This window comes from Rhinopithecus roxellana, chromosome 4 (genome assembly GCF_007565055.1).
Source record: "Rhinopithecus roxellana isolate Shanxi Qingling chromosome 4, ASM756505v1, whole genome shotgun sequence".
NCBI classification, from domain to species: Eukaryota; Metazoa; Chordata; class Mammalia; order Primates; family Cercopithecidae; genus Rhinopithecus; species Rhinopithecus roxellana.
Genome location: NC_044552.1, coordinates 107,129,651 through 107,144,358, shown reverse-complemented (window position 1 = coordinate 107,144,358; position 14,708 = coordinate 107,129,651). Strand labels below are relative to the sequence as shown.

At 37.8% G+C, this 14,708-nt stretch overlaps 1 protein-coding gene across 1 annotated transcript in view; it reads left to right on the top strand.

Annotated features, from left to right (window-relative positions):
• Positions 1 to 14,179, top strand: part of LOC115896966 (metabotropic glutamate receptor 1-like) — a 155,089-nt gene extending 140,910 nt beyond the window's left edge. Inside the window, exon 3 of the mRNA XM_030929288.1 lies at positions 13,926 to 14,179. Within this exon, the coding sequence (XP_030785148.1) occupies positions 13,926 to 14,179 (254 nt within the window). The remainder of the gene's footprint in view (positions 1 to 13,925) is intronic.
• Positions 14,180 to 14,708: the final 529 nt, after the last annotated feature.

The following is a 14,708-nucleotide window of genomic DNA, read 5'->3' as shown; positions in this document are numbered from 1 at the left end:
GTTATTATCATTAACAAACACATATACAGTTCTTTTGTGTGTGTGCGTGTGTGTGTGCGTGTGTGTGTGTGTGTGTAATTTGGAGGTACGTTTTCTGAACTTGTTGTTGCTATATACAACCTACCTGCTTTTGATTATATACCAGTACCACATAGGTAAGGATAGCAGACAAGTGAGATAGAATTGCTTCTGTGAACCTGTTTCTTGCACATGGAAACCACAGTGGGAAATGCTGGGTTTTTTTCCCCAAGAATGATGATCTCCGTTTGTATTTTTATACCACTTAGATTTTGCCTTCTCTTAACTTCTTTCTCCATTTCATAAATAGCTAACTGAAGTTAGAGAATCAATGAAGTGGGTCATTGTATGAAGCTCTAAAATGTATGCAATGAGGCATGAGTGTTTGTAACTTAAAGAAGACTTAATGACAGAGGCTGGACATAGATAAATGTAGACTTGCAATGCATTTATTAAACCTAAACACTAGAAGCCCCAAAATAAAAAAAGAGAAGGACTTTCTTTGTGCAAGTGTGGCAGAAAAACTATAGGGACAACCTGGACACAAGGTGACTATGAGTGGACAGTGAAGCACTGCAGTAAAGAAACCATCACGAGCTTGGGTTTTATAAATAGGAACATGGGCATAAAGCTAAAGCTGTTGGGTCAATGCTAAAGCCTTATGTCCACTTTTAGATTCTACAGCTGTAGAAAGACATGGAGAATATTCCCTGCACTTTTCTTTGTTCTGGGAAATTTAAAGTCATTATCACATATAATTTGATAATCATGATGAGTTTTTTTTTATTATTATACTTTAAGTTCTAGGGTACATGTGCACAACATGCAGGTTTATCACATATGTATGCATTTCCATGCTGGTGTGCTGCACCCATTAACTCGTCATTTACAGTAGGTATATCTCCTAATGCTATCCCTCCCCCCACCCCCTCCCCACAATAGGACCCAGTGTGTGATGCTCCCCTTCCTGTGTCCAAGTGTTCTCATTGTTCAATTCCACCTATGAGTGAGAACATGCAGTATTTGGTTTTCTGTTCTTGTGATAGTTTGCTGAGAATGATGGTTTCCAGCTGCATCCATGTCCCTACAAAGAACATGAACTCATCCTTTTTATGGCTGCATTCCGTGGTGTATATGTGCCACATTTTCTTAATCCAATCTGTCACTGATGGACATTTGGGTTGATTCCAAGTCTTTGCTATTTTGAATAGTGCTGCAATAAGCATACGTATGCATGTGTTTTTATAGCAGCATGACTTATAATCCTTTGGGTATATCCCCAGTAATGGGATGGCTGGGTCAAATGGTATTTCTAGTTCTAGATCCTTGAGGAATCACTACACTGTTTTTCACAATGGTTGAGCTAGTTTACAGTCCCACCAACAGTGTAAAAGTGTTCCTATTTCTCCAAATCCTCTGCAACACCTATTGTTTCCTGATTTTTTTAATGATTGCCATTCTAACTAGTGTGAGATGGTATCTCATTATGGTTTTGATTTGCATTTCCCTAATGGTGAGTGATGATGAGCATTTTTTCATGTGTCTGTTGGCTGTATGAATGTCTTCTTTTGAGACTGTCTGTTCATATCCTTTGCCCACTTTTTGATGAGGTTGTTTGTTTTTGTCTTGTAAATTTGATTGAGTTCTTTATAGAGTCTGGATATCAGTCCTTTGTCAGATGAGTAGATTGCAAAAATTTTCTCCCATTCTATGGGTTGCCTGTTCATCTGATGGTAGTTTCTTTTGCTGTGCAGAAGTTCTTTAGTTTAATTAGATCCTATTTGTCAATTTTGGCTTTTGTTGCCATTGCTTTTTTGTTTTAGACATGAAGTCCTTGCCCATGCCTATGTCCTGAATGTTATTACCAGGTTTTCTTCTAGGGTTTTTATGGTTTTAGATCTAACATTTAAGTCTCTAATCCATCTTGAATTGATTTTCGTATAAGGAGTAAGGAAAGGATCCAGTTTCAGCTTTCTACTTATGGCTAGCCAATTTTCCCAGCACCATTTATTAAATAGGGAATCCTTTTCCCATTTCTTGTTTTTCTCAGGTTTGTCAAAGATCAGATGGCTGTAGATGTGTGGTATTATTTCTGAGGGCTCTGTTCTGTTCCATTGGTCTATATCTCTGTTTTGGTATCAGTACCATGCTGTTTTTGGTTACTGTAGCCTTGTAGTATAGTTTGAAGTCAGGTAACGTGATGCCTCCAGCTTTGTTCTTTTGACTTAGGATTGTCTTGGCAATGCAGGGTCTTTTTTTGGTTCCATATGAACTTTAAAGCAGTGTTTTTCCAATTCTGCGAAGAAAGTCATTGGTAGCTTAATGGGGATGGCATTGAATCTATACATTACCTTGGGCAGTATGGCCATTTTCACAATAGTGATTCTTCCTATCCATGAGCATGGTATGTTCTTCCATTTGTTTGTGTCCTCTTTGATTTCACTGAGCAGTGGCTTGTAGTTCTCCTTGAAGAGGTCCTTCACATCCCTTGTAAGTTGGATTCCTAGGTATTGTATTCTCTTTGAAGCTATTGTGAATGGGAGTTCATTCATGATTTGGCTCTCTGTTTGTCTGCAATCTGCTCCTGAATGACTACCGGGTACATAACGAAATGAAGGCAGAAATAAAGATGTTCTTTGAAACCAATGAGAACAAAGATACAACATACCAGAATCTCTGGGACACATTTAAAGCAGTGTGTAGAGGGAAATTTATAGCACTAAATGCCCACAAGAGAAAGCAGGAAAGATCTAAAATTGACACCCTAACGTCACAATTAAAAGAACTAGAGAAGCAAGAACAAATACATTCAAAAACTAGCAGAAGGCAAGAAATAACTAAGATCAGAGCAGAACTGAAGGAGATAGAGACACAAAAAACCCTCCAAAAAAATCAAGGAATCCAGGAGCTGGTTTTTTGAAAAGATCAACAAAATTGATAGACCACTAGCAAGACTAATAAAGAAGAAAAGAGAGAAGAATCAAATAGACACAATAAAAAATGATAAAGGGGATATCACCACCGACCCCACAGAAATACAAACTACCATCAGAGAATACTATAAACGCCTCTGCGCAAATAAACTAGAAAACCTAGAAGAAATGGATAATTTCCTGGACACTTACACTCTCCCAAGACTAAACCAGGAAGAAGTTGAGTCCCTGAATAGACCAAATAGCAGGCTCTGAAATTGAGGCAATAATTAATAGTCTACCAACGAAAAACAGTCCAGGACCAGATGGATTCACAGCCAAATTCTACCAGAGGTACAAGGAGGAGTTGGTACCATTCCTTCTGAAACTATTCAAATCAATAGAAAAAGAGGGAATCTTCCCTAACTCATTTTATGAGGCCAAAATCATCCTGATACCAAAGGCTGACAGAGAAATAACAAAAAAAGAGAATTTTAGACCAATATCCCTGATGAACATCGATGCAAAAATTCTCAATAAAATACTGGCAAACCGAATCCAGCAGCACATCAAAAAGCTTATCCACCATGATCAAGTGGGCTTCATCCCTGGGATGCAAGGCTGGTTCAATATATGCAAATCAATAAACGTAATCCAGCATATAAACAGAACCAAAGACAACAACCACATGATTATCTCAATAGATGCAGAAAAGGCCTTTGACAAAATTCAACAGCCCTTCATGTTAAAAACTCTCAATAAATTCAGTATTGATGGAACGTATCTCAAAATAATAAGAGCTATTTATGACAAACCCACAGCCAATATCATACTGAATGGTCAAAAAGTGGAATCATTCGTTTTGAAAACTGGCACAAGACAGGGATGCTCTCTTACCACTCTTATTCAACATAGTGTTGGAAGTTCTGGCTAGGGCACTCAGGCAAGAGAAAGAAAGAGTATTCAGTTAGGAAAAGAAGTCAAATTGTCCCTGTTTGCAGATGACATGATTGTATATTTAGAAAACCCCATTGTCTCAGCCCAAAATCTCCTTAAGCTGATAAGCAACTTCAGCAAGGTCTCAGGAGACAAAATTAATGTGCAAAAATCACAAGCATTCTTATACACCATGATGAGTTTTTCAGATGTGCATTATTACCTCCATTTTACACAAAAGGGACCAAAAGTTAGAGAAGATAATACTTTAGGGGTATCCAGGTCTTTACTTGAGGATGCAGGATTCAAACCAGATTGATTTGCCTTCAAGTCTCATCCTCTCAATCATTTAGCTGTAAGGCATGATGGGAACATGATGCTGAGAACACAGTGAAACAAGAGGACAAAGATTACTTAGCCTCTATCCTATTACCTAAAGAAAACACCCAATTAGTAGTAAATCTCCTTCCTCTACTTTGGGGTGCTATACTTTTGCCTGTCAATGTGGGAACAGAGGTGAGGCTAGAAAATTGCTTGTAAGATTCTCTTGTTCTCTTTGATTGCCCTGTGTGAGGCAGTTCCTTCACTGACCTTGAATATAAATTTCCTTACATGCCACCACCTGGGAACACCAGGACAGGTGATGATTCACTCACCTCTGACTGACCAAACCCATCATGCTGACTGTGTTAGAGGACTCAGCAGATCTTTGGATGGAGCCAGGAAACTCATAACATTTTCTAGGTGTTAAGTGGCAGAGCAGAACCAAACAAATTCGAAGGCTACCAGGAAAAGTGAAAGTAATAGGGGTTGTTTCTCTGCTGGGAGAAGAGAAATCTGAATTATGATTTCGAGAAGGACCACCTCCCCTCTCCCTAAAAAAGAATTTAAACCAGCTGACATCTGTCTGCACTGAGAATAAAGAGGAAACAAACAAATTTAGATTTTATCATAAGAAATTCAGTTAACAAAGAGGAATTTCCTAATAGTTATAGATGTTGAGTATTATAATAGTTTTCCAGAAGGTGCTGTGAAATCAATTTTATCCACAAAAATTATTATTTTTGTTTTACATTTTAATATTTATTTTAAAAATTTTTTATTTTTGTTTTTGGATACATAATAGTTGCCCATATTTATGGGGTACATGTGATATTTTGACACAGTCGTACAATGTGCAGTGTTCAAATCTGAGTACTTGGGATATTCATCATTTCAACCATTGATCATTTCTTTGTTAGGAAGATTCCAATTTTACTCTTCTAGTTATTTTGAAATATACAATAATTTTTGTTAACTACAGTCACCCTATGGTGCTACTAAATAGTAGATATTCATTTCATCTAACTGTATTTTTGTGTTTGTTAACCAAACCCTCTGTATCTTCTCTCCCCACTACCACTCCCAACTTCTTGTCACCATCCTTCTACTCTATCTCCATGAGATTTAACATTTAGCTCCCACAAATGAGTGAGACTATGCAATACTTGTTTTTGCATTCCTGGCTTATTTCAGTTAACATAATGTCCTCCAGTTCAATCCATGTTGTTGCAAATGACAGGTTTCACTTTTTAATGGCTGAATAATATTCCTATGTATGTGTGCTGAATAATATTCCTGTATAAACAAACACACACACACACGCACACTACATTTTCTCTATCCATTCATCCCAGTGAAATTATTACTTCAAATATGAAGGAGAAATAAAGACTTTTCCAGAAATATTTTTTAAATGGGACATTCTCTTGTTTGTTCAAGATGTCCTAGGAGGCAAAGTAGTTGGTTGACAGGCAAATGACAGGGAATTATCTGTGACCTAAGAGTCCAGACCAGGAATGGATTCATCATCACAGGAGAATGAGAGAGACTACATGGAATAACCCAGGAATTGAGAGTGTCTAGAGTATAAGATGGCAGATTCTCCAAAGTGAAATCATTTCTTTTTTATTGAAAGTGTACAAACAAATATCTACATATTTTCTCTATATGAATGTTTCTCCTGGTGTAACTGATGTGTAAATATGCAAGAACGAACAATGTTGAATTAAGTTGTTTGACCAAGAAAGTATTTGAAGATGCAATAACAGGATTTGAACTAAGTGCTACATGATGTCTGAAATGTTACTTGAGCCACCAAATGGAGCTCAGATTGTTTCTTGAATATATCCTCAATATTTTAGGAGTGGAAAAAAATCAATATAAAGCCTAGTTTTCAGTGCCTACTTTTTTTGCCATGATGGTAGTTCACAGAGGTGATTATGAAATGCAACACAATCTATTTCATGGCTCAATGAAACTTAGCCACCAAGTTACTATAAATCAGTTTTTATGAATAAATTTCTGCTTTTCCAGTTGGATAATTATTGTCTGACTTTTCAAAATCATACATAGTTTAGAGAACTCAGAGTTGTAGCCATCTCTCCTGAGATCCCATTTTACCCCCATTTTCAGTGCCTATCTTAACTTTACCTAGTATAAACAATAATATCCAATTCTATTATTTTAAAGTACTTTCATGATTTTTCAAATAATAGGGTTTCTTTGAAAGCTCCATGTGTTCTCCTTCATAAATATCCCATCAGTTCTGTTTAGAAGTTAGTTTTAGAGCATATCTGATATAACCTACACTCTGCAAATACTGTTGTCACATAACTAAGATAAAATGAAGATTTTTCAGCATATTAAATTGTATATGTTATGGACTTTGTCAGACGCTCCTCTTCCCTTTCTCTCGTACTCTCTAGGTTTTAGGCAGGATCTAAACAGTGATAAAGTCTGTTATCAAATCTTCTACAATGCAGCAACATATAGCACATTACCATGTTGCAATCTTGTAAGGGTATGCCAGAGGCCTCAATAAAGATCTTTAGACAGTGTCATTCTGTAAATCATGAAGGTTCACTTCTGCTCCATCCTCTCTACTTACTGACTCTAAAAATACCTTCTATGGATTCACATTCACTCCCATTCACCCTGAATGCCAATGCCTTGCTTGGCATTAAGCCTATTTTCCTTCTCACTTTTCTGAAGAAGTGTTCTCTGATTATCTCTGCTCTCCCATCCTAAAATCTAGGATGAAGGTATTTTTTATTTTTCATGTAGCATATATGTCTCAGTACCGCTGCTGTATTTTGTGTGCTTGTGTCATGCCTTCACACCTATACTGTAAGTCCATGGAGGAAGCAGTACAAAATGGTGGTTATGAGCAAGAATTTTCAAGTTAAGATCCTAGATCCACCACCATGTCCCTTTGGACAAGTTACTTAACTTCTTTGAGCTTCCGCATTCTCACTTGTAAAAGAGGGGTTATAACTTGTATATGGAGTTATTATGATGAATACATGAAATACTTAGGTGTTTATCCCAGTGCCAGACACATAGTAAATTTTCATCAAATTGAAGGGAGAGTCAGTGTCTAACATTTCTTGGCAACTCTTAAAGGGCAGCACACAGGTAATTTTTCAGGTTAAGAGTTCAATAAAATATTTGCTAATCCAAAGAAAATATGCAGCTCTCTACCAGCCCTGAGTGTTTACAATTACATAGCCTTTTTATTTCTTAAGTGTTTTATTATAGGTCACCTTCTTATATATTCACAACTTTCTTTCAGTGCCACAGATACTAGACACAGAAAATTATCTAGATACATTCTTCAAACCAGCAAAGGCAGGAAGAGGCCTGAGTGGCAGAATGGGGTTGGGGGAAGGCAGAGGGTGGGCCTGTGGCTGAGAGTATTATCTTCGACTTGACATTGCTTGCTCATGACCTGGTAGATAGCCAAAGAGCACATGTCTCCTAGTTTCTTTCCATTTATGGAGAATCTGCTTATATTTTAAGACTCAGAACAAGTGACACTTTCTTTAGACAGTTTTCCTGATTCTTAACCCATAGCACCTCTATTAGATACTTGTAGTTGTCCTTGTCATGTCATTAGTTATGTTTTTAGTAAATGAAAGTAATAGAATGTTAAGCTCAATGGGAGGTGGTTTCCTTTTCAGTTTGTATGCTCTTTGCATCTAACACTGTTACCAATATGATGAGTATAACAAGGTTGTTTTGAGAATCAAATAAGATAATGTGTACAAATACAATTTTTAGAGTATAAAGATTGACAAAAGGACAAGTTCTTTCTACATTAGTGTTGCACTCATGGAAATTTATATGTAAGTTTGAAGCCTTTTATGTATCATGAGCAAAATGGGGAGTTTAAACATAGTCTAATGCATAACACTCAGCTCTCTATCAATATGTATAGTTAAGAATTGCTGTTCAGATGAGAACATATGGACATATGCTGGGGAACAGCACACACTAGGGCCTGTCATGGGAAGCGGTGCAGGGAGGGAGAACATCTAGAAGAACAGATAATGGATGCTGGGCTTAATCCCAAGGTGATGGGTTGATCTGTGCAGCAAACCACCAAGGAAGGTGTTTACCTCTGTAACAAACCTGCCTATCCTGCCCACGCAGCCCTGAACTTAAAAGTTGAACAACAACAACAACAACAAAAAGAATTGTTATTCAAACAAGAACATATAAATAAAGAAATTGAGACAAACATTTCATGAAACCAGTCAACTCATCCAGACATTTTAGATTATGAAAAATACATGTTTAATTGCTTTTTGCTACTAAGAGAAATAAGAGTGCTACTAAGAGTCACAACAGGGCTGTTCCAATTCTCATATCAATAAACTTCGTGCCCATTGGTGAGATATTTCACCTCTCTGTGCCTCAGTTTCCTTGTGTGTAAGCTAATCTGTTTTTCTGAATATGCCTAAGGGTCTTTATTAGGTTTAAAACACAAGGATTTTCTTAATCAAATGCAAAGAGCATTCTTGTTTGTTTAACCTGCATGTGTTTTCAAAAAGGAGCAAAATCATCTTTTATTGAAGTTCAAGGGTGGGCACCCTGCAGTAAACTCACTCTCCTTATAACACAATCTTCTGACAGGCTGACAGTGACTTGTGCTGAGAGAGTCTGCTAGTGATGCCTATTTACCTTGCAGATTCCTGAACCTGCATTTATTGTGAGAAAGTAGCATCTGACTTCCTTCCTCATGCCCTCTTGTGCAGATGAATAAGGCATTCGCCGGCCTGCTGTGTGTGGTTTTCCTCCTTGTCATCAGTCAATGCATGTCTTTTGAGTCGTGACACGTTTCCACAGTCTTTGGAGCTAAGGATTTTGTAATGTGTTAATGCTTCTTTTGGGCTTCACTGGGCTGAATTAGGTCACTGAAGGTGGTTGAATTAAGAGAAAAATGCATTAATTTGATCATTTAATCTTATAAAACAGGAAATAAGAAAGCTTCTTTTAAAAAATACAGGAACATCTTATTAGATTTAATTACAATGCTCGTGAAACTTTTACAGATGTTGACATTTAAGTCCCAAGTCTTTTCTGACTACTGTCATATTTTTACAATTATTTTCTTAAATAATTGCTGCATTTACCTGATATTTATCTTAAAAAAATTTGAAAACTACTGCCAAATTGTGTACCAAAAGTTAGAACTACTTTGACCAACAGTGTATATACTTATACCTTGCCAACACTGAATCTTATTAATCTTTGAACTTCTAGCATTCTAATAGGTGAAAAAAGAATGTTTCATTTTAAAGGTACTCTATTGATAACAAATACGGTTCAGTGATTTGTTTCATATGCCTGTTACCCACTTTTACTTATTTTGTTTAAATTGCTTTTGTTTATAACTTTTGCCCATTTTTCTATTGGGCTGATACAACAAATGCACCTTTGCTGTGCATTTAAGCATCTAGAACTATCATGAGTACATCATTGAAAAAGCCATACGAATATTTTCTCGTGGAGATTACATTCTAGGGAAAAAAGAAAAATAAACAAAAAGATCAGCAATATGTACAGTCAGGCACCATATAATGACATTTTGGGAAACAATGGGCCACCCATATATGATAGTGGTCCCATAGATTATAATATGGTACTTCTATTGTACTTTCTCTATGTTTAGATACACAAATACTTACCATTGTGTTACAGTTGCCTACAGTATTCAGTACAGTATCATGCTGTTCAGGTTTGTAGCCTGGGAACAATAGGCTATTCGATATACCATAGGTGTATAGTAGCTTATGCCATCTATGTTTGTGGAAGCACACTATAATGTTTGTACAATGACAAAATCGCCTAACAACACATTTCTCAGAACATATCCCTGTGGTAAAGTGACACATGACTATATTGAGATAAAAGCATGGGGAATGCCCAGGATTTACTTAGAGGTTGCTTTAAGCTAACTGATCAAGAAAGGCTTTTCAAAGGAGGTGATATTTCTTTCATGATATTACTGATAAGATCACTCAGTAGAAGAGCATCTTTTCAGGTGATGGAAATAGCATGCATGAGCTTGGGGTATTCTGCCAACAGAAAAGGATAAAAGGTTCCTGGGATGAACCTTCCAATTTCTCCAGCCTCATCTCTTCCCACTTTCCCTCCGTCACCTTCTCCAGCCTTATGGAGAACCCCGTGCACAGCCTCGTAGTCCAGGGGAAGGAGTTTCCATTTTATTCCAAGCATGTTGGGATGCAAGTGGAGCTTTCTGTAAAGGAGTGGCAAAATCGGATTTATACCTTAACAGATTACTCTGGTTGCTAGGTGTGAAATCAATCACTGAGAAAAAGAATGGATGCAGGGAGGCCAATCAGAGGCCTACAGCACTTGTCTAGGTAAGAGCTGATATTTACTTGGTGTAGAGGATACTATACTTGGCCCATCCAGATTTCCTTTACCTGCTGGGTGTGCCAGTCTCCTAGTGACCATGAAAGTAGGTTTCTCTCGGCCAGGCACTGTGGCTCATGCCTGTAATCCCAGCACTTTGAGAGGCTGAGGCAGGTTGATCACCTGAGGTCAGGAGTTCAAGGCCAGCCTGACCAATGTGGTGAAACCCTGTCTCTACTAAAAATACGAAAATTAACCAGGCGCAGTGGCACATGTCTGTAGTCCCTGCTGCCCTGCTGCTCAGGAGGCTGAGACAAGAGAACTGCTTGAACCCAGGGGGCAGAGGTTGCAGTGAGCTGAGATCATGCCACTGCATATCAGACTGAACAACAGAGTGAGAAAAATAAAATAAATAAATAAATAAACAAATAAATAAAAAAGAAAGTAGGCTTCTATCAGTCCCAGTTGCCTGCTTCCTAGGAGGTGGTACCTGGTCTTCCTTCTTGTGGACCTTAGCCAATGATTGACCAACAAGGGGATCCCTTGCCTGGAGGTGGGTTTAACTCTCTGGTATAATGTCCTCTAGCACTTTATTGTGTTGTCAGCCTGAAGCTATTCTTTAGCTTAAATGATGTTTCTGCTTAGCTGCCTCCTACTGTTCCTCCCTGCTTCTCTTTGTCTTCTCTTCCTCAATAAATTACTTGAATAAGAATCTTCATATTAGGCTCTGTGTTTGAATAACCTAACCTAAGACACAGTTTACAATGGCAGAGGCTGAAATAGAGGAAAGAGAAAGGATTAGGAATGTTCTAGAGATAAGGGCTACAGGAATGGTTCTGGAATGTGAGAAAAAGACAGACAGAAAAGTAGTTCTCAAATTTTGTTATTGCACAACTTGGTGGGTAATGGCATCATATACTAATAGATGTCTGGAAGAAGTAGATTTGCAAGGTAGAGAAGGAAATAATTTTATTTCAGATATGTTAAAGTGTCTATAAATGGATACCATTGGGTAAGCAATTAAGTAAACCAATCTTTCGATCCCAGGGGAAGTTCAGTCTGAAGATCAATATTTGGGATTCAACAGTGGCATTCAAATATCATTTGAATGCATGCGACAGAGTGGAAGTACTTATGATGAAAGTATAGATGAAAAAGATAAAATTTCTCAGGATTGAGTCCTGGTATGACAATTGGAGCAGAGAAGGAAAATCCAACAAACATACTGAGGAGTGACCAGCGAAGTGAGGAAAACAGGAGAAGGTTGCATCACAGAAATAAAGAGAATAAAATGTTTCCAGGAGGGTATGGCCAACTGTTGAATGCAACTGGGTGGTTGATGAAGATGAAGACAACAGATCACAAGATATGGAAACAGGGAGATTATTGCTGATCTTGACAAGAGAAGTTTTTGATAACAGAAGATTCTGAGGTGATGGGTATGCCTATGTCCAAACTCATCAAGAGGTGTACATTAAACGTGTACAGTTTTTATATATCAATTAGATGTCAACTAAGAAAAAGAGAAAAAAATGCTAAAAAGGAAAGAATGGAAGAAGCAAATACATTGACCTAAGCAACTATTGTTACTATAAACAAGAGCAATGAATCAGTAACTCAAGAGGGACAATGAGGTCGGGGTATTTTTCTTTTTGATTGACACTGATAGGAGGGATAAACTGATTATCCAAGAGAGAGAACAATTGTAGGAGAAACTCCTTAAATAGACAAAAAGTGATGGGATCTAGAGTCCGTGAGCAGGGGTTGGCTCTAACCTAGAGTAGACACACTTCAAATTTACAACAGAAAGTTTGATAGATAATATACATGCCAGTGAAGAAATGTTTATAGAAGTTGTAGTGGGAGGCAAAAGTAGTTTTTGATAGATTGTTTCTATGTTCTTATTGAACTATGAAATGATGACCAAGTTGAAATGGGGAGTGGGAATGGTTTTGGTGGTTTGGAAATTTGGAGAGAGAAGAGTATGGATGAAATAATTAATGAAATATTTAATATTTAATAATTAATGTAATAATTTGTTATATAAGAAAATTTACTTACAGGGGTGATATAGTATAATTTCCTTGTGCTATTGAATATCCCTTTTGGTATGTGTGCTCACGAATTTTAAATAAAACCATTCAGCAAGGTCATGAGTCTTTTTTAGTCATATTTAGGTGCTCAGGTGTAGACATGGAATAGGCAGATGGTTGGGTTTAACGAGCATTAATGTCAGGAAAACACAAATGAGTTAAGGAATTTGCAAGAAGCAATTAAGAGGTAGACTATGAAATCTAAGCTGGGCTAAGAAGGAAACGAGAGGGAGTATGGAAAGAAAAAATAGGAAGGTTAATGGATTTGAAATTTTGATGAGGTTGAAGAAGTGCTGTGGAAGGGGTAGTAGAATATATGAGTTTGTATGATAACATGAGGTAGCAGAGACGGATGTTTGACATCCACATTCAGAGATATTAGAAACATCTGTGATAACAAGGTCAAAAGTGTGACCCTGGACCTGTGTTGGTTACAGGAAACATCAGTGGAAGGGGAGAGTTTGAGAAACTGTGAGGACATGGTATCAGATCTATCATCCATATGCATATGAAAATCCCCAAACTTTGGGAGAGGAATAGAGACACAGAGGCTCATAAAATGGGAGCTAAAGTATCAGTGGAATAGAGAGACAGGGAACTTGTAAAGTGTGATATTTATCTCATTGGTTTCTATGAGTTTTCAGTTTTTTAAAGTGTATTTTATTGTAAGAATGCTATAAAACAAAAATCATAATATAAGACACAAACCTCTCATAATCCCATCACTTTGTCAGAGGATGGTGAATTCTGACGAGGCCCTATAACTAGCTGTTTCTGGTCTGCTGATCTCTGGCCTGGCCAGATGTTCCATTTATTTTGCTTACTCATTCTTTGTGGAAATGTTGCAGGGCTTTATGTCACCAAGAGTGGCTGCTTGTTAACCTGGCAGCCAGCTGAAGCAAGTCCTCAAATGAAGAGGCCTTCTCTTTGTGTTTCTTTGACCTCCCTAGTCCAATGCACTGATCTTTCCTACGTGGTAAAATCTGGGACAAGAACTATTAACAATGATTGTAAAGTAGGGCAGCAATCCTTCATTTTATAAAACATGTCTCATTATAGGTTCCCTAGCTCAGCTTGTCTCTCATTATTTCCACAGAGTTGATTGTCTGGTTACATTCGATTACTCTCTTTAATCCATCCAGATCCTCCTTCAGTCTCAGTCATATTTACAAATTATTTGGCATTCCTATGACTAACAACTTGTTATTGTAAGTAGTGTTGTTGCCACAGTTGTCTTGAACATCTGCTGATTGCTTCTGGACAGGGAATTACGGGGAGAGCGGAATGGACGCTTTCAAAGAGTTGGCTGCCCAGGAAGGCCTCTGCATTGCCCATTCTGACAAAATCTACAGCAATGCTGGGGAGAAGAGCTTTGATCGACTCTTGCGCAAACTCCGAGAGAGGCTTCCCAAGGCCAGAGTGGTGGTCTGCTTCTGCGAAGGCATGACAGTGCGAGGACTCCTGAGCGCCATGCGGCGCCTCGGTGTCGTGGGCGAATTCTCACTCATTGGAAGGTAAGTCTCTCTCCCTTTCTCTTTCTCTCTCTCTCTCTCTCTCTCTCTCTCTCTCTCTCTCTCTCTCTCTCACACACACACACACACACACACACATACACACACACGCACACACATACACTTTGAAACACATATGCTTACTTTCACAAAACTAGACTTGCTAACTCCAAAGTGGGAGAGACGTGCAGTGCTGAGCTGAACATTAGTTCTGGATCTCACTGATAATGTGAATACTGGCATCTTCCTGCTAGACAACAGAAGAACAAGGCTCAGGAGGGAGGACTGGTTAAGCCCAAGAGTTTGAGGTTACTGTGAGCTATGATTGGTGCCACTGCATTGTAGCCTTTTTTGTTAAAAAAACAAAAAATAAAAAATAAAAAAAAAAAAGGAAAGAAAGAAAAACAAGAGCAGAGCAGCATATAACAAGATATTGAGACTTTTTCAAAAAAAAAAAAGAAAAAAGATGGAAAGCTTTTTGGCAGAATATGTCTTGATCTAGAGAATTATTCGTTTCACTTGCTTTCTCCACACCC